This window comes from Megalops cyprinoides, chromosome 15 (assembly GCF_013368585.1).
Source record: "Megalops cyprinoides isolate fMegCyp1 chromosome 15, fMegCyp1.pri, whole genome shotgun sequence".
NCBI classification, from domain to species: Eukaryota; Metazoa; Chordata; class Actinopteri; order Elopiformes; family Megalopidae; genus Megalops; species Megalops cyprinoides.
Window position 1 is genome coordinate 12,499,578 of NC_050597.1, and position 24,415 is coordinate 12,523,992.

General features: G+C 45.4%; 1 protein-coding gene across 1 annotated transcript in view; it reads right to left on the bottom strand.

Moving 5' to 3' along the window:
* lyst (lysosomal trafficking regulator) overlaps nt 1–24,415 on the bottom strand; it is a 76,307-nt gene that overhangs the window by 46,093 nt on the left and 5,799 nt on the right. The window contains exons 3-5 of the mRNA XM_036546317.1: nt 11,889–11,980; nt 4,232–4,430; nt 738–828 (exon numbers count right to left, since the gene is read on the bottom strand). Of these exons, the coding sequence (XP_036402210.1) occupies nt 738–828; nt 4,232–4,430; nt 11,889–11,980 (382 nt within the window). The remainder of the gene's footprint in view (nt 1–737; nt 829–4,231; nt 4,431–11,888; nt 11,981–24,415) is intronic.

The following is a 24,415-nucleotide window of genomic DNA, read 5'->3' on the forward strand; positions in this document are numbered from 1 at the left end:
CTGTTTAAACGAAACGGAGCTACAGAGAACAGAAGAAACCCAGATGAATTTGGATGATGATGCAAGCATGAAAAAAAAAAAAAAAGTCACAAAAAATTTGTTTAAATTTCTGGCACCGCGCCATTAATAATGCTATCGTAACTTATTTAGCGCAACAAGTGTAACAGTGTGCTGCGCAGTGCATACCATTTCTCTGGTAATAAGATAGTGTCCTTGATCCTTATCAAAGGATGAATAATACTGTCACAGTGTTGCAGTTTTTCCCTCAACAGTCTTGACTGTGATCTCTGCAAAAATAGTCTTTAAGCCGTTTCTGAGTAGTGAAACATCCTTGTTCTATCTCAGTGGAGGGACACTTCAAACAGCACAAAATTTGTACACCGTACAAAGACTATACCAAACAGAAAAACAATGTCAGGGTAAATTGTTGTGTGCTAGTTTGTTTATGAGAGCCACAGTTATCAAATTGGGTATCCGTAGCAAAACTGCGTGAACATGGTCCTTGAGTATCACCAAGCAATACAACAGAAATCAAACCAAGATGGGCATTCCTGTATGAAGCTGTATGGCAACAGAGGGAGAGATGAAACACCTCTGATCATTAAGACAATTAAGGAATGTGATGTTTTTCATCCATTGAAAAAAAGCCACTGGTGTTTTAGCCCAGTCACCATCAGCAAAGCATACTGTCCCCACGGGCCCCATGGTGCTCAGGTGTGCGGCAGTCAGGGACTCACCCGGGGCTTTCTCCTCCGGCACAGGGATCTTCCAGACCAGCGGCAGCAGGGACAGCAGCAGGGTCAGCAGCTCCTCCCGGCAGGTCAGCTCCTGAGCGGGACCACAGACGGGCTTACTCCTCAGGACACACGCCACTTCTCCCTCTCTCAGTCCCGCTCTATCCCTCTCCCTCTACACCCGTCCTTCTCCCCTTTTTCGCTCTGTCCTTCTGTCTCTCTCAGTCTCCCACCCCCTCCTTCTTCCCTCTCTCCGCTCACCCCATCTGCACCCCAAACCGTCCCACTGTGTCTGCTTTATCTGAGGCAGGCAAGCCTAGGCACAAAGATGGGAAACGGAGACCAAAAAAGAAGACTGGGTTTTCTCCTCCACAGCCAATGTGAGCCGCGGGGCCGGCTACTATATGTGACACCTGTGTGACAGCACTCCCATAAATACTGCTCCCTCCCCACGCCTCGCAAGCGTTGGGGCATTCCTCACCGGGGGGAGAAGGCAGGCCCTCCAGTGCAAATTAAAAGTAAATAAGGAGGACCTGGAGGGCGGCACGGGGCAACAACCGGGGGTTGGGGGCGACCCTCCAAAAACAAAATCAAAAGGTGCAGCTCACATCTCAGTGACAACGACAACAGCTGCCCCAGAACAAGGCGAAACCAGACCTTGTTGAACCTGGACCCCCGTTTCAGGTGACTGATACCTCCCAAAGGTTCTGCTCACATTCCACATGAGCACCACAAAATCAAGAGGAAAAACCACAGCTTTGGGAGGGGTGGGGGGAGGACTTCACATGTCATGACTCACTGTCTTTGATCCAAGCCTGCGTTTTCAATAATCAGGGCTTTAGGCAACCGCTGCAATGCATGCCATCGTAGAAAGTAGCTGTGTATCTCTGTGTGTCTTCATGAACGGCCCTGTGCCCTGTCTCACTTGCCTTGCAGGTTGTTATCAGAAAATGGTTTTGAGAGGTGGCGGGGGGTTAAACACGATAAACACTGTCATTTGAGTACAAGCCGCAAGGTTAATGGTGACATTCTCTGTAGCAGTAATTAGCCCTGTCAGACTGACAGCTGTGGCCGAGCGGGTGGTGGGCGTTAGCGACACTCCACGTGCGGTATGCTGAAGCTCTGTACACCTCTCACAGGGTTTCATCATAACACCGCAGACCCCTTCATTTACAATATGGGCCACTCTGTCCACTTCTTTACTCAGATGTTGACAAGTGAAAAATCCATGAAATTTGAATTTTGTTGCATGTCAGTCTCAATCAGACAAAAAATAACAGCCCTCTTCCTGCGTGAAAGATGGAATTACTTTTTGACACATTGCCCGCGATAAGGCAACATTTTTCAAAATTGAATGAAGCCCCAAGCTGAATGTGACTAACAGCAGCTGTATGTTCAGAGGAATGCCTCTGAAACGCATTTGACTGACAGCAATCTAGTTTAATATCCCTTTTTTTCTGACTGTGGCCACTAGCTCTGGTAACAGCAAAATGCTATATATGCTGGTCCGATCTGATTCAGCGCACAATAACCTGGAATGCCTTTGCTAGAAACAGCCGCCCCATCTCCCTTGGAGAAAAGCAGCACACACCATGTCACCGAATAGATCACAAACCACACTCTCTCTCATGTGGCATTTTAGTGTCCATGTCTTACAAGGCACACCTCTCTTTATAGTCCAGCGGAGCACTCAGTTTTGACATCAACACTAGGTCCAACAGTGAAAGCCAGGGGTCTGCAGCCAAACACACACATAACCGGCCATGCACAGAGGCAGCTGTGTGGTGCAGGGTTAGAGAAACATGCTGATGGCGCGCAGAGGAGGGGGAGACACCCACACAGGGGCGGCTTTGTGGTAGGAAGCTGGACAGACGTGTTGATGGTTTGGTGACGGAGGAGGAGCTGTGAGTGTGTGTGTGTATCGTCAGGCGTGCTGCCCCCAGGGCACAATTCACTCCGGCAGTTCAGACCGCCACCCGATACCCGGCCCGCCCCGGCCTCCGCGGTCGAGCGAAACAATGCGGCAGCTTCGCGCTAATGACGCTGCTCGCCCTCTGGAACGCTTCTGTTCCTGAGCGCCGACGCAGAGGTGAATGAGCGATTCGTCATTCGGGAGAGCTGGTGTTCAGCTACAGGCCCCGGTTTAAAACCAAACTCTGTCGAGAGCCGCGCGACTGACTGCACAGCAGCAACAAATCAAAACCAGTAACGACGCGTTCAGCACGCAGGCCACAGCACTCGCAGGGGACTGGTTGCATTTAATATCATCTTTGTTTCCACTGTAATATCTCATTACAGTGAGCCAAGATCTACAGAACATCTGTACATTGCAATATAGATATACACATCTACATTACCAGTTAAAGGTTTGAACAGACCTCATTAAAATAATGGGAAACATGGATTCAAAGACATTTTGATCTAAAGACTTATGCCTAAATGCTTGAAATTAGTTTCTTAGACAAATATAAATAATGACGGTGATGCCTATGTATCAATTTCTTTCCAAAAGAACATTCATTTTTAAAAATATTTTTGGCTACTTTGAAGAATCTAAAATATAAATTAGTTTTGATTCCATTCCGTAATTCCATTCCACAGTGCATAATTCCATTTGTGTTATTTCACAGTTTAGATGTCTTCACTAGTATTCTTAAATGTGGAAAGCAGTAAAAATAAAGAAAAAGTATGTGCATCCAAACTTTTGACTGGTACTGTATATTGGTCTGGCTTTTAAATAAGGTATTAATTCTGGCAATTTGCACCTCTGGAGCATGCTCTCACAGTTTATTTACATAGCCAAGAGCTTTATTGTCAACTCAGCAGAAAACCTGCTGGGGTATCAGAGAAAAGCCTTTCTGCATTTCATCATGGCTTCTGGTCCTTAATCCACCATGAAAGCCACAACGCGCAGATATAAAAGCAAGACTATCTGTTGCAATCGTGAATGCCTGAATAAATATCACTGAAAGTTAAACTTTAAATTAGGCCTTTACTCTGTCTGGCCTGCAGAGCCAGAGCACCTTTCTCCTGGCCCTGGGCCATTCAGCCGTGTCCTGATACTGACCTCAGGAGAGCCATACTGGGGCAAGTGAGCAGAGATAATACGCAGAAAGATGAGGGTAAGCAAGAGACAGCAACGACTCTGAGCAGAACAGGCACTGACGCAAGGTGGTACAGCAAACACATGATCGTGTGTACACAAGCACAGGTGAAAGAGTGACAGCTCCATTGAGCATGTCTGACTGAGCAGAATAAATGGGTGAAAGTGATCAGAACACAGTGAGAGAAAGATGTAGGACATAAAAGTGAATGTGTGTTACTAGGATGTGCTGTTAGACAGCTATGTTAGAGGTAACTATGGTTTATCCATATCACAGCTGACTGAATTAGACATGTTTTTTGTGTATGTGTGAGAGATACCTGTTTGAGTGAATGACAGATATATTGCAGAGTGAAGGTGTATGTGTGTGGCTTACGTGTCTGAACATTCCCACCTGGTCGATGACAGAATCCAGGGTGCTGAGTAACAGGAATCCTCGACCCCTGACCAGGTACTCCCCCAGTGCCACCATGTGGCTCTCTTCCTCCTCCTCCTCTCGGGCCTCCGCCCGCTGGGCCACAGTGCTGCACAGCTGGTGCACATCTGTCAAGAACTCCCGGGCCAGGGTGTTACTGGCACCACTCATGTCTGAGCTGTGAGAGAGAGAGGGAGAGGGAGGAGTTAGGGTGTTACTGGCACCACTCATGTCTGAGCTGTGACAGAGAGGGAGGAGTCAGGGTGTTACAGGCACCACTCATGTCTGAGCTGTGAGAGAGAGAGGGAGGAGTCAGGGTGTTACAGGCACCACTCATGTCTGAGCTGTGAGAGAGAGAGGGAGGAGTCAGGGTGTTACAGGCACCATTCAAGTCTGAGCTGTGAGAGAGAGAGAGAGGGAAGAGTCAGGGTGTTACAGGCACCATTCAAGTCTGAGCTGTGAGAGAGCGAGGGAGGAGTCAGGGTGTTACAGGCACCATTCAAGTCTGAGCTGTGAGAGAGAGAGGGAGGAGTCAGAGTGTTACTGGCACCACTTGTGACCCAGAATTCAAACCTGCAACCTAATGATTACCAGCCAATTAACATAAACACAACATCATACTGCTGCCTAGAATGTCTGTGTGTAGTGGGGGACACAGGTGAATGGGAGCTCAACTATTTGGCACAAAACACAAAATTTGTCAGTGACTGCCACTTTTAAATATACTTCTTCACACAAATATTGTCAAAATACATTTTGCAATGTATGCAATTTCACAATACATTCTATTAAATTTTGACATTTGTATGAGACGTTGATGATAATTTAAATACATATATACTAAAATACTGGTATTTAAATTCTGACATACATACTTGCTTGCATTCTTTACACAAATTTGACACATACTGCTATGAGATAAGCGCCTATTTGAAGTTTGTTGTGGTGTCCTGTCCTGGGTGGAGATACTGACGCAATGCAATTAAAACACACACACACACACACACACACACACACACAAAGCTCCACCAAACCACACCAAACTCCTCAGCAATGCCACAGAATGTGAAAAGAAGCCCATATTCTCAGCCACTTCTATGTAAACTGTGGCAAACGTGTGAGCATCCATGGCAGTCAAAACGCTAAACAGAAAAACCCGCCAAACTGAGGCCTCAGACCTGTTTGTGAGTTACCCGTATGTTTCCCGCCCTCCCCCTTCCCTCTGACTCAGTCACAGGAGATTCTGGCTCTGCAAAACGAGAAAGCAAAGCACCGTGCTCCTTCGGTGTCTCCGCATGGCCTGAATGATATGAGTCAGGTCTTCATTACATGGTAAACTAATTACGGGTCAAAAGTAAAAACAGGAGCCCTGTCATAAGCTGTCCAGGGAGCATATAAGCAAGTAGGCCATTACTTTCATTGTTGGGTGGTGTTCAGGACCGTGGGACAGCAGTAGGTATGAGACAAAAATATTCAGCTGTTCTAATAATTGACCATGAGATCCCCCATCAATTACTTGGACATCATTACAGGAGTACTCAGTGTTCAAATATGACTGAAGAAAAACTCATAAAAATGGAGTGCTCCATTATCTCTTATCAATATTCATGACGGAGAGACTTAAGAGGCCTGCATAAAATAACAGATAATTTACATAGAAAAGTTTGAGTGGATGCAGTAAGTCATTATTTACATAGACTTAAGTGGAGTACCTCCAGATCATACCATGCCCTGGGGAAAAAACTGAGTTTGATTATATCATTCTGCCTGGGGAGCCAAAGAATATTTGAATATCAAACAAATCAAAATGCAAATACCTAGACAGTATGTTACAGTCTAAATCTAAAGTGAATTGACTGCACTGCTTACAATGTAGAGTATTCAGTACAGAATAAAACTTCGCATCCTCACCCACTGCAGGCTATGCCAAAATGACTGATCTGTTGAGCTCATAAATCAAACCGGCTTTTTAAATCTTGATTTCAAATTTTTTAGAAGGATGTTAAGTCTTCTTATCTATATCTAAAGAACAACCATAGGCAGGCAACCATAGGCAGAGAACTGCCTGAAAGCAGTTGATATTTATTTTTGTACCAATAAATGCGGGAGGTGTCTCATGGAATCTTGATAATCAACCTGCTGATTCCTGACCAGGACCCAAAATTCTGATTATTTAAAACGAAAAGGAGGCCACAGATTCCACAGATGACCTATTCCAAAGAAATTCTACTTTCCCTCTAGTTTAACGACACAAAGTTAAATAAAGTGTTCAAAGTCTAACACAAGCTGCAGTTTACAGCGCCTTCCTTCTGGGCTCACTGCGAAATCTGTTAATCCCGAAGTTGCAGGTCATGCTAGGGAGAGCAAAGACACCGAATTTCCGCTGGCAAACCGCGCTCCTACTCCGACACATCCAGCCAAAACGAGCCTTCAGCCTGCCTGGACCGCGGTACCCATCACGCAAACGTATTATCTTCTGACCAGAGATCAACGTTAGGGCAAAGTCTACTGGCACAGCGCAACCCCGTTCCAGAGACCAAAACACACACGCTCGCACGCACACGCACACACACACACACACACACACACGAACGAAATCCGACAGTTCCCCTACCTCCTATATCCGGCCAGAGGCGAAACCAATCATTATCTCGAGAGAGAGATGTCGACGCAGATCGTCCCATTCATTGTGGGCGTACGATCTCCGTGCAGCTTCGGGGGGTTTCAGAGCGCGTGTCTGTGTTCTCCCACAGCGCTAGCCACCCGGTTTTCTGTCCCGCGGCGCAAATTCCATTAAACGGGAATTTAAAATGGAAGGGTTCCAGATTTGGAGTTGATCAGTGCATCACATGAAAGCATGTGATGTCACATGGGACTAGCCCCGTGTACATTATTGGACAAGTCCCGCTCTCTAGCAGCAGAGGGTGGAACAGCGCCTCTAGTATTACTACCACTACTACTACTACGTCTCTTAACTGCAGACGCTGCTTCTCCTGCTTTCCTGTACTCTCTCATTCATCTCTTCAGAGCAACAGTTTCCTGCTCCAAACATCTGGAGGTGTGTCCTGCTTTCACCGAGATTGGGTGTGTAGAAGGGCACCTCACGTTAGCACTCTGAGCACGGGTGGGGAAAAAAGAGCGAGCGCTTCAGCGTCGTCACGTCTGGCTTGCCAGTTGCAGTGACTCAGACGTTTTTTTTCCCCTGATAATTTTTTTTTTTCATACTTGTAAACATCCTCTCTGAAAGGATAACAGTAAACACCACTAGACATGGGCAATTAACAGAAGTTAGGCACTACACGCTGTTTAACTGATGAATTAATTTAAATAATTTTAATTGTTGAAGGAAATTTGTGTTTTTTTTTTTGGTCAGTGGATCAGTGTCCAACTGGTGACTGCATAGCACATTATAATGACAACAATATTGATAATATTACCTGATTACCTGTAGTGGATTTCAAGGGAAAAACTGGTGTTAATTTGTATTTGCGTTAAAAGTTTGAAACCTGCTCCAAAGCCTGACATTAAGCTCATGTTCTGGATGATGATGTGTTTCAAGTGTCAGGACTGGAGATCCCAGAAGCCCCAGAGCAGCCTGCATTACTCACAGTGGCTTCTTGAGTGCAGTGCAGAGAGAGTCTCAGAATCGTAACATAAACCACGATCTGAACAACCTGCTAAGGCTGAGGGCTGCAGACGTTTTTCCCACGCTGATACAGCTGACCTTTGCAGATCTGTGCAGGCTTCTGACATCAGCCAGACTGCTTTCAAAGTCTGCCAGACTCAAACCAGGCAATGGAGGCACATTTGTGTGCGGGGACCTTGGGCACCTCAGGAGGCACAGTGAATTTAAATGTAGCCAGTTTACAATCAAAGCACAAGGTTTTATTTTACAATTTTTGAGAAGCATGGAAGCGGGACTGTGACAAAAGGAGCAGGACTCATAACTAAAAGTTTGCAGGTTCAATTCCCCACTGGGGCACTGCTGATGTATCCTTGGGCAAGGTACTTAACCCACAATAGCTTCAGTAAATATCCAGCTGAAGAAATGGATAACATTGTAAAAAACTGTAACCAATGTAAGTTGCTCTGGATAAGAGCATCTGCTTAATGCCAGTAATGTAATGAGTTTATCAAGAGAGAGTCATTAACTGCAAAACATACATTATTTTCAACACTTAGGTGATATCTATCTACCAGTGCAATCCCTGCTGCCTGAACAGTGACTTCACAAGGAAAAGGAAATGAAAACACCTTGTTCCTCACAACAGTAACAGGAAAAACTAGGAGCTATCAAGTACTACATGTAAAAACAATCAGACATGAAGGATAAGATTCATTCATTTTGTAACTAAATTAGGGAATATGATGACTACCACCAAGGACCATGAATGATATGTACAAGCCCTGTCAAATTTATTGGTGGTTATTATTCAGGATATTACCTGATAGTCATCAAATTTCAAATATGATCACAGTTTGGTTTGGATTTTTTGGCAAGATATGCACAGATAATATGATCTAATGAAAAATCTGAATTACATGATTCAGTACCTATACGGCTACATTCCCAACCCTACTGAATGCACTTTTTGTAAGTTGCTCTGGATAACAGCGTCTGACAAATGAATGACACTGTGAAATTGTGAAAACAATGCAAATTAACAGAGGTACAGGACAAGATAAAACAGCATCAGGGTAGAATTAGAAAAGCAAAAGGAAGCTGACATAAGACACCTTTGCAAATGTATTATAAATCAATGCTTTCTGTGCAGACCTACAAAGCATCAAAGCTGTGTGTTCAAGCAGCCTCTCTTTCATGTGTGAAAGTGTCAGTAAAAAGAAAGAATTTCATATGTAAATTAAGTCAACAACACCCGTAACACGTAAAAACTCATAGAAAGCTAATTAACTGTGATGTTGTCAGATCCTGCTGGCTGAACTCTCATCTCTTTGTGGAAAACAAACAGGCACGACTTACACAGCGTTTTGACGCCTCGTTATGTCAAAACTAGGAGCGGTCAGTAATGTCAGATGGACCGCAAATTTCACTTTAGCTTCCCGCCAGCGGTTTTGAGGTGGAAAATGCTGCAGGGCTGAGAGAGTGAAAGTAAAACACGGCCATTTCCCTTCTGTGCAATGTCAGGTCACGATACAAGACAAACGGGTGAACTTCCCCGAATACTGGCCTGGCCTCATGTGCCCTCAACGTGTATCTGCAATCCGCAGGTGCCCCCTGGGTACAGTAAACTCCTGTTAATGTTTCACATTAACACTGCCTTTGCAGTCTGCTGTATGTGCTTCAGGATAGCGCCTACTTCCGTTGAGATCACAATATTATGCATACGAGTACATTTTTCTGGTAAGCTGTGTAAATATGGAGCATATTCACCCCCCCCCCCCCCCCCCCCCCCGGGTGCTGAACAAATAAACACACTGACACTGTAAATACAATGAAACAAAGTCCAAACTGTTGTCAAGGGAATCTAAGATAAATCTTTAATACAGTCTGAACGCCATGGCTACAGAACCAATCAATCAATATAGAGAAAAAAGAATGACAAGGGTTCAGTTCAGACAACTAGACCCAAAACTAAGACCAGTCTGATGTTGTCTGCACTGACCGGCCCTTACCTGTCAGTGCCTGCTCCAGTCTAAAAGGAGAGCAGCATAAAGGAAAGAGAGAAACCTGAAGGATAGCTGAGCAATTACTTGGACAGGGCTCACTCTGAATGGCCCTCCTTCTTGCCAAACGTCCCACAGGGCATACGTATTTTTATTTCTAAAGTGTTGCTAGTCTGGCATGCCAGCTCCCTGCATCTCACAATCATAAGATGCTGACTAGGAGCAGTGACATAAACGTAATTGACTGCTTAAAAGTCCGTTTACCAGGAATGGGCACAGACGATCTGGCTGTCTACATTCTTACAGTTTCCTGCAATGTGAGCCGTGGCTGCCATGCCTTGCCCACGTCCAAGTCAGGCAGTTAACTCCGGCAGTAACCAGCACATCATGATGAATGAGAGACAACATCTACTCTCACCATGAACCACAACAGAGCTGTGACTCCTATAATCCTCTATATCCCACATCTTGCCTATAGCTGTCTCCTTTCAAGCAAGTATGGCTTCCTACTTTACCTCTTACAACCCACTACCATCCAGTAGTGCAATGCCTGACCAGAGCAAAAACGACTGCGCAATGAGAACCTGCAAATTGAGGCCAATAAGATCAGTGAATGAGATAAAGGCCAGACATGTCATCTCAGTTGCAGTTAATTGAAGAAACAGCTTCAAAGCGTCCCTATTAGCTTTAGCATGAGCCCCAGGACAACAACCCTTGAGCTTTTCCCATGGGCCTCAGAGAGAGGAGTGTACCACGCATTGATGACGATGCTCAGCTAAACACATACAGGCAAACATCCAGGCAGCAAAACCTTTTATTCTCAAAATATTCTATATTCTATATGCTCAGGGTTATAGCAATTACTGCAAAATAGGAATTTGAAATACAAAAGTGATTAAATTAAATGGCTTTGCGTTCACTATACCCCATTAAACGTGACTGAGTTTTTTCATTTTTATAAGCAGTGCTTTATTTTTATAAGCAGACTGCCTGATTCTCACAAGTGGAGTACTTACACAGTGTTAATATAGTTATAATTCTGTCCCAGTGTTTTTTATCACAATATCTGGACACTTATATCAGCATTTCTTAAAAGCTGTGTGCTTTGTAGCCAGCTGGTCCAGAGGTACTGTGGAAATATACTGAATCACCAGAAGCAAAATGTTTGATGTAGGGCTCCTCAACATTGGTCAACAGGAACTGTGGCTAATTTCAATTTCCTAAGGTTAACAGTGTTTAGATAAAAAAAGTGCCATACCCCAAATACATTGTTCATGTATTTACATTCACCTTCAAACTCACATACTAATGTTGTACTGTTACTTAAAGCAAGTTTCATTAAATACCCAGACATATGAAGTGGTAATGTAAAAAACCTATTTAAGAAATGCTAAATAAGAACATTTTCCACTAAATATTGTAAACTAACGTAAAACAGGCTCTAATTGTACACCAGTCCTTGTATTTTGGAAGATGCTGAAATTGAGAGTCTTTTCAGTTAAATAGTTTTTTATGCAAAACGTATTGGTCAGAAACATCCGTTTTATTCTACTTGTGGGTGTTCTGAGCGTAAATGGGGAGGTTACCCCAACCCTAGGCCTTTCAGTGCATTTCCTCTCCAATGCTCCTACAGAGTGAACAGGCAGGTGTCGCAATTCACTTGCACAGTAGCAGCCAAACGAACAAAAAAGCCACAACTAGAAACCACCCCTGCTCTTTACTTCCTCCAACATGTATAACATGTACATGACATGACATGTACACTACACAGCAAGGGGCCACCAGACTCAATCCCTTCTCATGCACACACACACACACACACACACACACACACACACACACACACACACACACACACACACACACACATTCATTACCGCCTCCACACTGTGTGACATGAGTCAGCTCCCGCCAACACACAGCACTGAACACGTGTGTGAGGTGCTGCGGAGAAGCAGGAGGACTCAGCACTTGTGACTGCTCTGGTTACATCACAGATAGATGCACGTACCAGAACTTCACAGCATCCTTGGTCTCGGGGTCGTGGAGGCGCTGGACACAGTGGAAGAGGCACAGGAAGCGCTCCAAGCACTGCAGACTAACCTAGAGAGACAGAGAAAGAGGGAGAGGGAGTGAATTATCCTCTCAGGGAAGGAGAGGCTCTTAGAAACGGTGCTTTTCACACACTGCCGAGCTAAATAACACGCTGGGTACAAAGCCGCGGCATAACAACTCACCACAAAACCTCTCTCAGGTTCACACCTGACTGCCCTGCGTAGAACATGCTTCAAGAGGAGACTATTGTGGTAAAACGCTGCGTACTGAGCATCTCCATTGTGGCAGAATTCAAGCGGAACACCAGAAGCTGAGGGTGCCCATGTGGACGACAGCGAGGACAATACTGGCCTCTGATACTGTAACAGGAGAGTAGGTTGTTATCTCCTCCTTTTTATAGCCACGCGGCATCTGACCCTGCCAAAGACAGCCCTGTTTCCTTCTCCTCTTACCGGAATGGGACGAGGCTAACTTCGTTAAGCGGAGCCAGGGTTCCTCATGTGCACAAATCAGCAATAGGCCAGAGCTCGGCTCGACACCTAACATACTGGCCTACTGGGTGGCAGTGTAGCATAGTGGTAAGGAGCAGGGATTGTAAGCAAAAGGTTGCCGGCTTAATTCATTGCTGGGACATTGCTAATGTACCCTTTGGCAAGGTACTTAACCCATAATTGCCTCATTAAATATTCAGCTGTATAAATAGATAACATGTAAAAATTGTAACGTATGTAAGTCATTCTGGATAAGAGCATCTGCTAAATGACAATAATGTAATGTAATGTAGTTGTGCCCCCACTCTGAAGCAGAGCACATGGAGGGCCACCCTTCACACACTGGGATTGGGAATCCTGAGGTGTTTGTATGTCACCTGACCCATGGGCAAAGTGGCCCAAAGGGGGGCAGGCGTACACACCCAAGTGCTCCAGCCAACGATCAGTGCAGCTGCCCCCTCTGGACACGGAGGCCTGGGAAAGTACGGGAGCTATCCTGGGTTGTCATATAACTAGACTGTGATAGCCAAAAAATAAAACAACACGTAGGGTGAGAACGACAAACATGACAAAGACTACAGCGGATCCACTGCGGTCCTAAGATCACATGCGTGTTGAGGAGAAACTACAATGGCCGCCGGGAAGGAAAAGCAAAGGCTGGAGTCTAAAGAGGCCTTTGTTTCAGCTTCCCTGGGAATGGGTGCTAGCACAGCTGAGTCAGACCTGCACCTGCACCCACCCCTGCAGCAGGATGCTGTGGACAGCTGCTCACCCAAGGCCAGTCTCCATATAGAAATGGTCTTATTGCACTTCCAGCTGGGAGAGCACTGGACCTGAACTCACGCAGTGAACACGGAGCACCCCCAGTTTCACCAGATCCCACAGCGCGCTCTGTTCAGGAATACAGGAGCAACACCACATGGATGGCTGAAGGCTTAAACATACTGGGAGAATGCTACAGGAAAAAGGCAAATGTCTTAAAATACAGCTTGTGGTCTCAAAAATTAATTGCAGTTTGCTTAAGCGCTTGAAGTAGTTGCTGAGGAGAGAGGACAGCTAAATTATTTAGCAGTATGCACGCACACACACGCACGCACGCACACACGCACACACAAAGGTCTCATTTTCAAGCAGTACATACCAATAAACCCAACAAAGAATTTCAGAACCCCTCTCTGACTCAAGTCCTTAACGATGCATCTTTTGATGTTTGAGTTTACAGCTCAAACATTGGCTAAATAATTTTCTGACTGGCAAGGCAGTGATTGGAAATAAACACTCTAACTCCTGAAAAGAATAGCATGTTTCACAGGGGCACAATGACTCAGTTTCCTCCCTTTTTGGCTTGCAATGGATGGCAGGAAAAGTTGTTTTTTTACACCCTCTTAGCACCTGATAGACAGAATGATCTGAAGACATCCGAGAGTATTCTGGCTCCAGTGCTTTTATTTCTGATAGCGCTGCCAACCGTATAAAGCAGCTGCTCTGAAACATGTCTCACTGACAGCAAACAAATGGGTTACAGCCTTTGAGAGCTGGTGCTGACTAAACTGTGGTCTGCGACAGCCATCCCCATGGGTTTATTGCCTTGACAACGCACCTTGTCCGCGTGACACCGCCCGAGGTGAAATTTCATACCTGATCCAACTCCGTGTTGCATGAGAATATGATGCACCTGGTTCCATAATTATCCCCTCTGGCCCATGGACAGACACACAGGGTGTGGGAGGGTGGAGAGGGATGGACACACAGCCTCACTCACCAGCTCCAGTGGGGCGCTTCCAGGAAGGGTGAAAGAGAAGGGAGAGAAGGGACAGAGGGGGGCTGAGCTCCTCCGCCAGCCTCCCTAACCCCACACCCTCAGCCAGCAGAGGGCGCCACTGGGGGGGGGGGGGGCACCACTGGGGGGCACGCCAGGGGGCTGGACAGAGGAGAGAGGAAAGGGATATGGAGTGGTGAAAGACAGGAAATGGAAATGGGGGGAGAGAGAGGCAGGTAGTGGTGCAGACAGGCAACAGCAGCATGCAGTGGAAAAAGCAGGTGAGCAAAGGCAGCATGAGATCCCTGTGGGTGCAAGGCAAAGAGGGGAAATACACAGGCCTGCAGACCAGGCCTCACAGCTGGGCTATGCAGAGGACAGGAGCCACACAGTCTCACAAGCAAATCCTTCCTCAGCAGCTGTGGAATGCACACAGAACACAAACCCTCATTGTAGCTCATGGTGTGTCACCTCAAGAAGCAAACGTGTGTGCCGAACTGTGACTTTTCAAAAAAAGGCAAACCAGCAGCACGGCCCTGAGCTCGCTGGTGCACAGGCTTATCCTGGAAATTCTCATATTGGTGACAGATTTACCTCCACCAGTTCTGCTGCATTGGAAGTGTTTGTGCAACACTGAAGGGTCAGGATATTTGCTACTGATGCACAATGTTTGGCTTGTGCCCAACAGCTGACTTCACTTCACTTCACTGTGGTGACATTGTTCAAGGGCACAAGGAACACACACACACACACACACACACGCACACACACGAACACAGACACAGACACAGACACGCGCACGCACACGCGCACACACACGCATACACACGCACACACACGCACACACACACGCACACCCCCAAAAGATCCCAGGTATGTCGCCCGCGCCTTTGTCCTGCATGTGGGTCAACTGTGATCATCAGGGGTTACACTGCTGGCAGGGAAGAGACTGCCGAAAAGTTCAGCAGGAGTTCTGACAAGAATGACCCCAGTTTCCCGTTACAGTTATTTTCTCTGGACCGCTCTCACAGAGCTCTTTTGACACTGAATGCGTTTAATACAGGCCGAGACTTCTGAGCGGGTAATTGGGAGATGGATGACACAGATTAATCACCATTTGTTATTTCAAATGTTCAAGTCTGTAAAGCCCCCACATCATACTGTACCGCCAGTGCTGCCCTGCCAAGCGATGGCGGAGTCTGTGCAGCTGGGGCAAAGAGATGGTTCTAGAGCCAGCCCGACAACAGGCATCCGCTGACAGGAACAACAGAGCAAATTAGCCTGTGAAGCCAGGGAGTCATGTGGCAGACGCAGCAGCCTGGAGCCCTCTCTCTGGCTGGTGGCGCGAGACCGAAGGAGCGGCCAGCACAGTACGTCTGGCTGCCCTCCGGAGCTTGCTCACATCAGAGCGCCAACTCACCATCACAAGACCTGAGTTCAGCCGGCCGTCACAGGAGGGGCACGCACGGGTATCAGCTTGCGACATCAGGTGCAGAAACAACAGCCAGTCATAGTAAGAGGGCATTAACCCCATCATTTTGTTACACGGCTACCTCTATTGACATATTCATGAATGATTTATCTTTACTGCCATTTCTAATCAAGTCCCGGAGGGCTGGATGAACATTTTTGCCCAAGTCAGTGTGGCAACAAAAAGTCTCTGCAAATTAATAAAGTCATACTCATCATTTTGACAGAGGCATGTCAAACCTGAGGTACTGGTAGACTTGTTTACTCTCTGTGTTCACACAGGAAGTCTGATGTGTTCGTGTGACAGGTTTGTGCTTGCTCGCTTAACGCAAAAACAGTTTTGTGCTGTTCTTTTCTCTTTTTCTCAGTTCTAATTAAAACAAACATCAAATTAATAATATCTACACATAATTTTCAGCGAAATTTCTGTCACATTTATTCTGGTCTAGTTTCCCTAGTGGCACAAATTTAATTTGTAAATCACCAAATAGCCTGAATGCTAATATTTTGGCTTGCTTTGAGTGAGTGGAGGTGAATGTGCATGAATGTAGGACGATTCTGCCCTAATCTCACAACAACACTAATCAGTCCTCTCTACTCTGGACCTGGTCATCTCTCAAGGATTAGATGTTAATGTAACTCCCACCCTATACAAACATGCATACCAGTCAAAAGTTTGGACATATCTGATTAAGATAATGAGAAGTATGGATTTAAAGACATTTTGATCTGAAAACTTACGCTTAAATGCTTGAAATTGGACAAATATTTTTTTGGCTACTTTGAAGAATCTAAAATATAAGATTTGTGTTATTCCACAGTTCCACAGAAAATAGAAAAACCTTTCTAGGAGCAGGTGTGTCCAAACTTTTGACTGGCACTGTAGTTGTGTCACACCATTCCTGTATTTTCTTTAAGGGTCATTACCTACAGAAAAGACTACCGTGGATAACACTATCCACAGGCACTTCCTGGATCCCACAGCAACTGTCTGATTTACAGACCTTGTTAATATCCCTCTGACGTCACCTGACTCGTGCTGCATGGAGGAGCTGGTGGATAGGAGTGAAAAACAAATTAAGCACTTCCACTGACATTGCTGGCATTCAGAAAATTTAAAATGATGTCTTTGAAACTGACAAAATAATTTGCAACCATGATGATAAAATTTCACAGCTACACGGACAATACTCAGTTGTATATCTATGTGTTACCTAATAAGGACTACACTCACAACCCATTAGTGAAGTGTCTGTCAGACATTTAAGTGCTGAAAGAAAATCAATCCACTGACGGACTAAACCTAATTCAAAGTGCAGTAACACAACCTTTGTCAAAAATGAATAAAAGATTTATATCATCATATACATCTCTGTATTCGTTACCTAAATGCTTTAGAACAGACTTATAGGCTCTCTAACTTGTTTTAAAGCACTGAATGTATATGTATTCAAGTGCTGAGCCAAAGATTTGATTCCTTATCAGAGGAGCTTTCCAATCTGCTAATGCAAGTCTGCTTACTTTACCAAAGGTGAACTGCAAAAGATCGAGTGTTTGGTTTCTGTTTTCATGCTCCAAAGCTATGGCCCGCACTAGCACAATAAATTACAGACTCTACATCTGTGAACACCTTTAACTTCATTATACAGTACCAGTCAAGTTTGGACACACCTACTCATGGGTTCTTTCTTTTTTTCTTTTTTTTTTTTACCATTTTCCTCATTTTAGAACAATATTAAAGACATCAAAAGTATGAAATAACACAAATGGAATTATGCATTGACCAAAAAAGGTGTTAAACATTAGAAAAATGTAAATAGCGAAGTTGATGCCTAAGAAACAAATTTCAAGAATTTAAGCATAAATCTTAAGATAAAAATGTCTGAATGCATGTTTTCCCAGTATCTTAATCAGATGAGTCCAAACTTCTGACTGCTATTGTATACTTTGCCCGTGTTCCTCTCTTAATGTTTACCTGTGCACTTTGTGCTCCATTTTAGCGTACGAAAGGCGCTATACAAATAAAGAAGCCTGGACACTGACGCGGTATAAGCACAGACCAAAATAACTCTTTGACTGTGATGTGACAACTACAGATGGTTTCATTACAGTAATATCAGAGAGTCTATCACAGTGGTGCTACACAGTGCTGGTATGTCAGTGCTAGCTATCTGGCAGGTTGTTACAAAATTCAAAAGCGTGTTGATCTCTGTTCCTGATACCAAACAGTCATGTAAACTGTTTTCTGTGGAAACACGTCATTAGCATTGCTAGAAACGAACCCTGAGGCCAAACTAAGCTCTGATAATGAGCTAGCTTTTAGCCACAGCGACAGCACTATTCAGCTTTGCTAGCTATCGAAACCGGCAGAGAGGAGAAGGCATCAGTGAGGATGCTAACTAATATGCTAGCTGTCGTGAGAGAAATGTTGGTCCAACTAACAGTGAATGGGGCAGAATGTGGCTGCTGTTATCCAGCATTTACAGCCACTGACTCAAGAGTTCCAATCTGCATGATTCACTTCCTCAAGCTGGGAGAACTTATTAAACAAGCCAAGTCACTCTTCATTCCTCATGACAGGGCATGGGGTTATGGCATGATTTTTTGGAATTTCTGTTTTCTCACTTTTTGCATCATTCTGTTTTGCACACATGATAGGGCTCAAGTGGAGACCCTGGCGTCTCACACTTCCTGTAAATGTGAGAGGAAGTGAGAACAGGGATGTGATCACCCCACTCCCCCCCCCCCCCCCCCCCCATGGCTTTCCTCATGACTGCAGAGGACTCGGCTCTCTGTCTAAAAGTCAGGAGGGTTTCCTTGGGCTGCAGTAAAGGCAATTATCCACCCTCCCAACTTTCATTCAATCTCATGTCACAAATTAAGTGAAGTCAAAGGGGGAAAAGGAATGAATGTGACTGAGAGAACAGACAAATGAGGAAAATCTGCCAGCGCCCCCACCCCCCCGGTGCAGGGCCATGGGAGGATGTGTGTGTGATGGTCAGAATCAGCCGGGTGGGAACACGAGGAGAAGCAGCAGTCTGAATCACAGCGGCTGCAGAAAGATGAATTATTCACTCCTGGGCCAATTAGCCTGACAAGAAGGGAAACAAGAGAAAACAAGCTCAAGGTAGGGGACAAAAAAAAAAAAAAAGATGAACTGTGACAAACCTTTAGCCATGCGATGCCACTTCGCTTATTAAGGATGTCTCTTCAAACACAGAACCTGACAGATGAATTTTCATATTAATTTCAACATTCATCAAAGGACTATTCATCAGCAGATTAAAAAGGCTCTTGATATCACACACCATGTGTGAGGTATCTAATAAAAAAGGGTAAATGGATCAGTGTAGTATAATATGGTAACACAGGGTTTTACTGCCATGTCTGATGAATGTCGTGTGTCTAAAGTAATCCCCAAGGAGGTCATAACCTTGGTAAGTGTGTCAGAGAGATGCCTAATTAGGCAGCTTGGGGCTTTTGTGAGAATATGTTACTGTGAATCACGACACATGGACAGGAGCTACGACGAAACACAAGTCTGTCTGTCTGTCAGCGTGCTTGTTTGGCTGTCTCTCTCTCCATCTCTCTTTTTTCTCTGCCGTTACAGGGAGAGGTGACCCATTGTTGTTTGTGCTCCATTTCCTGCTTGGCAAAAACCCAAAGACATAATACTGTAGGTGACAGCTGGCTCATGTTTCACTGACCAATGTCCTTCTCCCCCTCCCACCCACTCCACATCCCCGATCCCCGTCTACCTTCTTCGTGACGCGGCAACATTACAGAGGCTTCTGCCCACAACACAGGTCGCACTTCCAACTGTCCCTCCACCTCCTTGGTGGGGCCTGCCAGCAAGCTCAAAGCCGCTGACTTCACTCCACTGTGATGACTCAGAGCTAGACTGCACACACACAGAGGATTCCAGGAATGGCGCTCCGTTCAAATCCTTCCCCTCCCCCTCCCCCTCTGAGAGAGCTGGACTGGCAACACCCGCCTGCACGCCCACACGCCCGCTGAACCCTTACCAAAGCCCAGCCAGTGCCTGTGCCGACACAAAGAGGAAGGTCACAGGCCGATGCTGGTTGAACCGCCATGTTTCTGATCTATTAGGCTCTCCAGGTTTCATGTGCCAGGCTCTACAGTGCAGCAGATGTCTAACTTGATTACAGACAAAACGCAGCTAATAGTCTTACAGAAGCGCTGCTCATTTCAGTGGAAGTCTAATCAGTGCACATTTTGCCTGGAAAAAAGGGGTCAAAGGGTTGCAGTCACATCTGTATTTTTCTCAACGAAAACAGATGAAAAATTCAATCGAGTCAATCCCTTTTTCTGCCGCTTCATGATCTGCCCTATCAATTGCTGGTACACTCCAAGAGAAAAACTAAAATGGCAAAACGGCACATACTCACTAGATGGAGGTTAAAGGCTTCATTGTTCATTTTCAGAAGCAGTTCATTAAAGCGCAGACACAATTCTTGTCTCTGCCCTCCTGAGTGTATGCAAGGACTCAGGTTATTCTGACAGCTGTTGAAGCATGCTTTCCATTGAAAAGATTAACCAACACAATGTAAACATGCAACTAATCACTTATTTCATAAATGTAATATTTGCATACATTTTCAAAAGCGTTTAAGCCTTAAGACTTTGAAACTTCCAATGTTTGTGCTGGCCAGATTTTTTTAAATCATATTTCAGAGCTGAGCATGTTTAATTACTGCCTAGCCAATGCTTATAAGTTCCTCCACAACCTTATGTCTTCGCAACATCAGTGCGTATATGGATGCCGCCCAATGTCAGGATGGTGTCTGGTGTGCTTACCACAGGCGTGGGCTCAAAATTGAAATTTTCGACTACTCCCCTGTTGCCAGTCACGTCAATACTTTGCATTCAGTCTAAAGTAATCAGGAGCCCTGTCCATCACAGTACACCAATAGCCTGGCTCAACGAAGACCACTTCAACGCTTCAAGTACAGAATGACAATGATTACAGCTTAGCGACAGCCAATTCTCAGAGGATGAGGAGGCATTGTAGTGCCACATGAGCGGTCAACGCTAGCTGCCTTCATAATAGATTGAAGGTTTTTCCCTTCGCCTTCATGCTGAGACTGAAGAGAACGGAACGGTGGTCTGAGGTTTAGAGAGAAATTAACTTTCTCAGGAAATACTTTACAGTACACAGTTTTACACACACCGACCATCTGCAAAGGAGAACATCCTTCAACGATAAGCAAACTTGGGCTGAGCAGACACCATCGTCAAAAAAATGGCCAATATGGGCAATCTCTCCACAAAAGCTGGTGCTATCCAGACTTCTCTTCTCTTCTCTTCTCTCAGACTTCATAAAGCACACTCATCAAACTTTCATAAAGCTGCCGTTTCAGTGTCATTTATCTTTACAGTTTTGTCCCTCTGCCTGTGGACATGTTTAGATCAGTAAGATCTCTGTATGATTAACATGACAGGCACAGTGAATTTGACTGCAGTCCCTCTTCAAGCACGGAAAAAACATACAATAGAGAACAATGGGGAGAAGTCTACGGCTTTGGAAATGGGCAATGCATGGACATAAAAAGAGAGACAGAGGAGGAGCTCACCTTTCTGAAAACAGAACAAAGGCCTGAGACTGTTTCATACACACCTTTACATTTCATTACACTGTTTTTATGTTATGCTCTTATCCAGAGCAACTTGTATGGGTTACATTTTTACATGTAATCCATCTATACAGCTGGATATTTACTGAGGCAATCCTGGATTAAGTACCTTTCCCAAGAGTACAGCGACAATGCCCTAACGGGGAATCAAACCAGCAACCTTTTGCTTGCGAGCCCTGCTCCTTACCACTATGCTATACTGCTGCCCATTCTAACACTTAAATGCTGAAATGTGAATGTACATGAGGCATAGCAGAAAGGTGGCTGTGTGTGCTGAAGCTGCCGTTCTTCTGTGCAGGTTTATTAAAAGCTTCAATCTCAGAAACCCTTACCTATGGATGAAATCTGTAACATGGTAGCCTGCACTATCAGAAATGATCAGTAAACAGGCTATAGCTGCAGACCAAAAATAAAAACACACAAAGTAAATCACAAAGCTTTAACATGTACGATTTACTCCAATTTTTTTCAACTGGATAATTCCCAGACCTGACACACCCCAGCATAAATGGACCAGGCGTAATTAAATAGCCAGAGCATGATGTCATTGAAATATTTGAAAAACAGGATGGGTCTGTGATGGTCCCACATGAAATTGCCTGGCTGTGGAGGAAATCTCCACAAGAGAGCTACTTTGTGACTGTTTCCTCCAGCAGACGGTTAATCACAGGCATCTCTCTCATACTCATGGGGGAAGTGTGCAGCTTCCTGCCTCTGGTTATCCCCAGTAAACACTGCCTGGGTACATAATATGCATTACCGCTGCTGAGAGAGAGAGAGAGAGAGAGAGAGAGAGAGAGAGAGAGAGAGAGAGAGCATGCAGCGTTTAAATTCACCCTCTACCGTACTATGCAGGTCCTCCAGGGAATACTGCTGAACTTAATTCGATAAGATGCGGGGATTGCTGCCGATATCGCTCTCGAAGCTTGCAGTGATTTTGCGGCTGGTGCTGTCTGAGGCCAACCCTCCTCTCTGGACCACAGAGGTTTTAATGTGCAGCTCCCGCAGCTGCTGTGACAGCCTGCCTGTCCACTGCACCCCACTGTGCTTCTTCCACAAACACATGCAGCTCTTTTAAAGCGAGGCACATTCTCCTGGCCAGGACAGGAGCACTAAACACCAAAGCAAGGGCACTTCGGTTGTCATTTAAAAGCCGTTGTGCCAAAGCAATACAAACTGCGGCTGAGGACCGCAAGCATGATGCAGCTGTCGTTCTATCTGCAGCAAAGTCTGATATCTGTTATAAACTATCCCCGAAGTTTTTTCCCCCCAGGATGAATAATGTGTTGTTTCCACTCTGGCTAGAGGCGCAGAGCTGTGGCCTGACAGCTTCGTAAGCAGGAAAAGGCAGATTAACAACGTCACCCCTGCCCCCTGTTTATGGTCGCAGAGCGAGGCAGCAGAAGCCAAGCAAGAAACCAAGAACTTACATAAGGGCTTGCACACCTCAACACCTGGCACTCCAGATCACCTCCTCCTGAAGACAAGCCGGTAGCAGAGCTGGAAAAACACGGCGTCAGTCTCCAACAAAGGCAGATCACATCCACGTCCTCCTTAGACACTTCAGCGCGAGTGACAGGATGTACTTTCTCTGGCAATCCCGCCTCTGATGCAAGACAAACCTCAAAGCTCGATGAGAACAGGTCTACAGGCCGCGAAGGCGCCTCCCCTCCACCTCCGCAGCGGCGAGACAGACCCTGTGAGCACACGCTCTGATTGAAAGCTGTAGAAAGTGACACAACGCAGACGCGAGTGCTGTAACGACGATTCTGAAACTGTGACCTGTGACACGGTCATTACCGCGTTTCTGCAACAGCCGCCACAGAGAGGTAACAAAGGAAGGAACAGAGCAGTGTAACATGTGGCCTACCCGGCGCACGCTAATGCTTCAGAAAGTGAGAGCTCCTAATAAAGGAAGGACTCCCTTCTGAGTTAAACTGGTATTAACCATTCATCACATAACGAATGAATATAAAGAATTACTAGGCTTTACTTTATTCAACTAGTGTTTGGATAAATGAAAAAGGCCTTTATGTCAAACAGAATGGACTGCTGATGAAATTATGCTCATATTGGCTATACTTTATACCTGAAGACAACAGGACAGGCTTTCAAAAGATGATTAAATATTTAAGAACTACCCTTGACTGATGGTGAAAAATAAATTGCAGAGGCAGAAAAACAACAAGAGAAAAAGTTGTCTCAAATTTCGCTTCACGTCTGCCCGCATGCCTGTTAGGACAGACAGAAATTCAGCCTTTATGCCTTCAGGCCAAGAGAAACCAACAGATTTTGCCCTCTGAAGCAAAGCAAAATGGTTTGGAAGCCCTGTCTTCCAAACATCCAGGAAGATGGAAACAAAGCTTGCCTGCTGCTTCCTGCACCTCCAGCTGTTGTGTAAAATTGCAAGCACATGGGAAAGGTGACCAACTGATTCTTTCCTCTTGCAGGAGCATCAGGGGCCATTCTAATCCCATGGTAGGCGTTTACCTTTTGATGATGTGACCCTTGCAAAAGGAAACGCTGGCGAGCGCATGATTTCGGAGCCAGCCAGGCATGTTCACTGACTTAACGCACTCTGTGGTAGTATCAATCACGCAGCGTGGTAGTACGCCCCTCCCTTCACAGAATTCTGCAGTAGAGGCAGAGGCCCCGGGGGGAAACCAGAATAAATTAAATGGGGTCGAGCCACACAGACAACAGGCAAACAGCACGTAAGATCAAGAAGATTTCAACTTCCCCTTTTGCCCTGCACATTTCATTAAGCAGGGCAAGAAAACCAGAAGGGGGTGCAGTCACGTGAAAAAAAAAAGCTCTAACTACTGGTGTAATGAAGTGCCGTAAATCAAGAGAGGAAGCTGCAGCTGGTACCCGTGTGTCTTTCTCCAGTTCGACAATTTCCATGGCAACGAAAGATGTGGTCATCTTTTAACCCCTGTGTCACAATATCGCAGCGACTTCAGCCACACCTCCTCTCAAGTTAAAAAGAAGTGTTTTTTTTTCCCCACCAATACCCATATGACGAGACAGAAATCTGCCTGAACACACAGTGCAAAAACAGCTGAAGTGTGTTCCAGAGAGAGCAATGGAAAGAATCCATCAATAAACC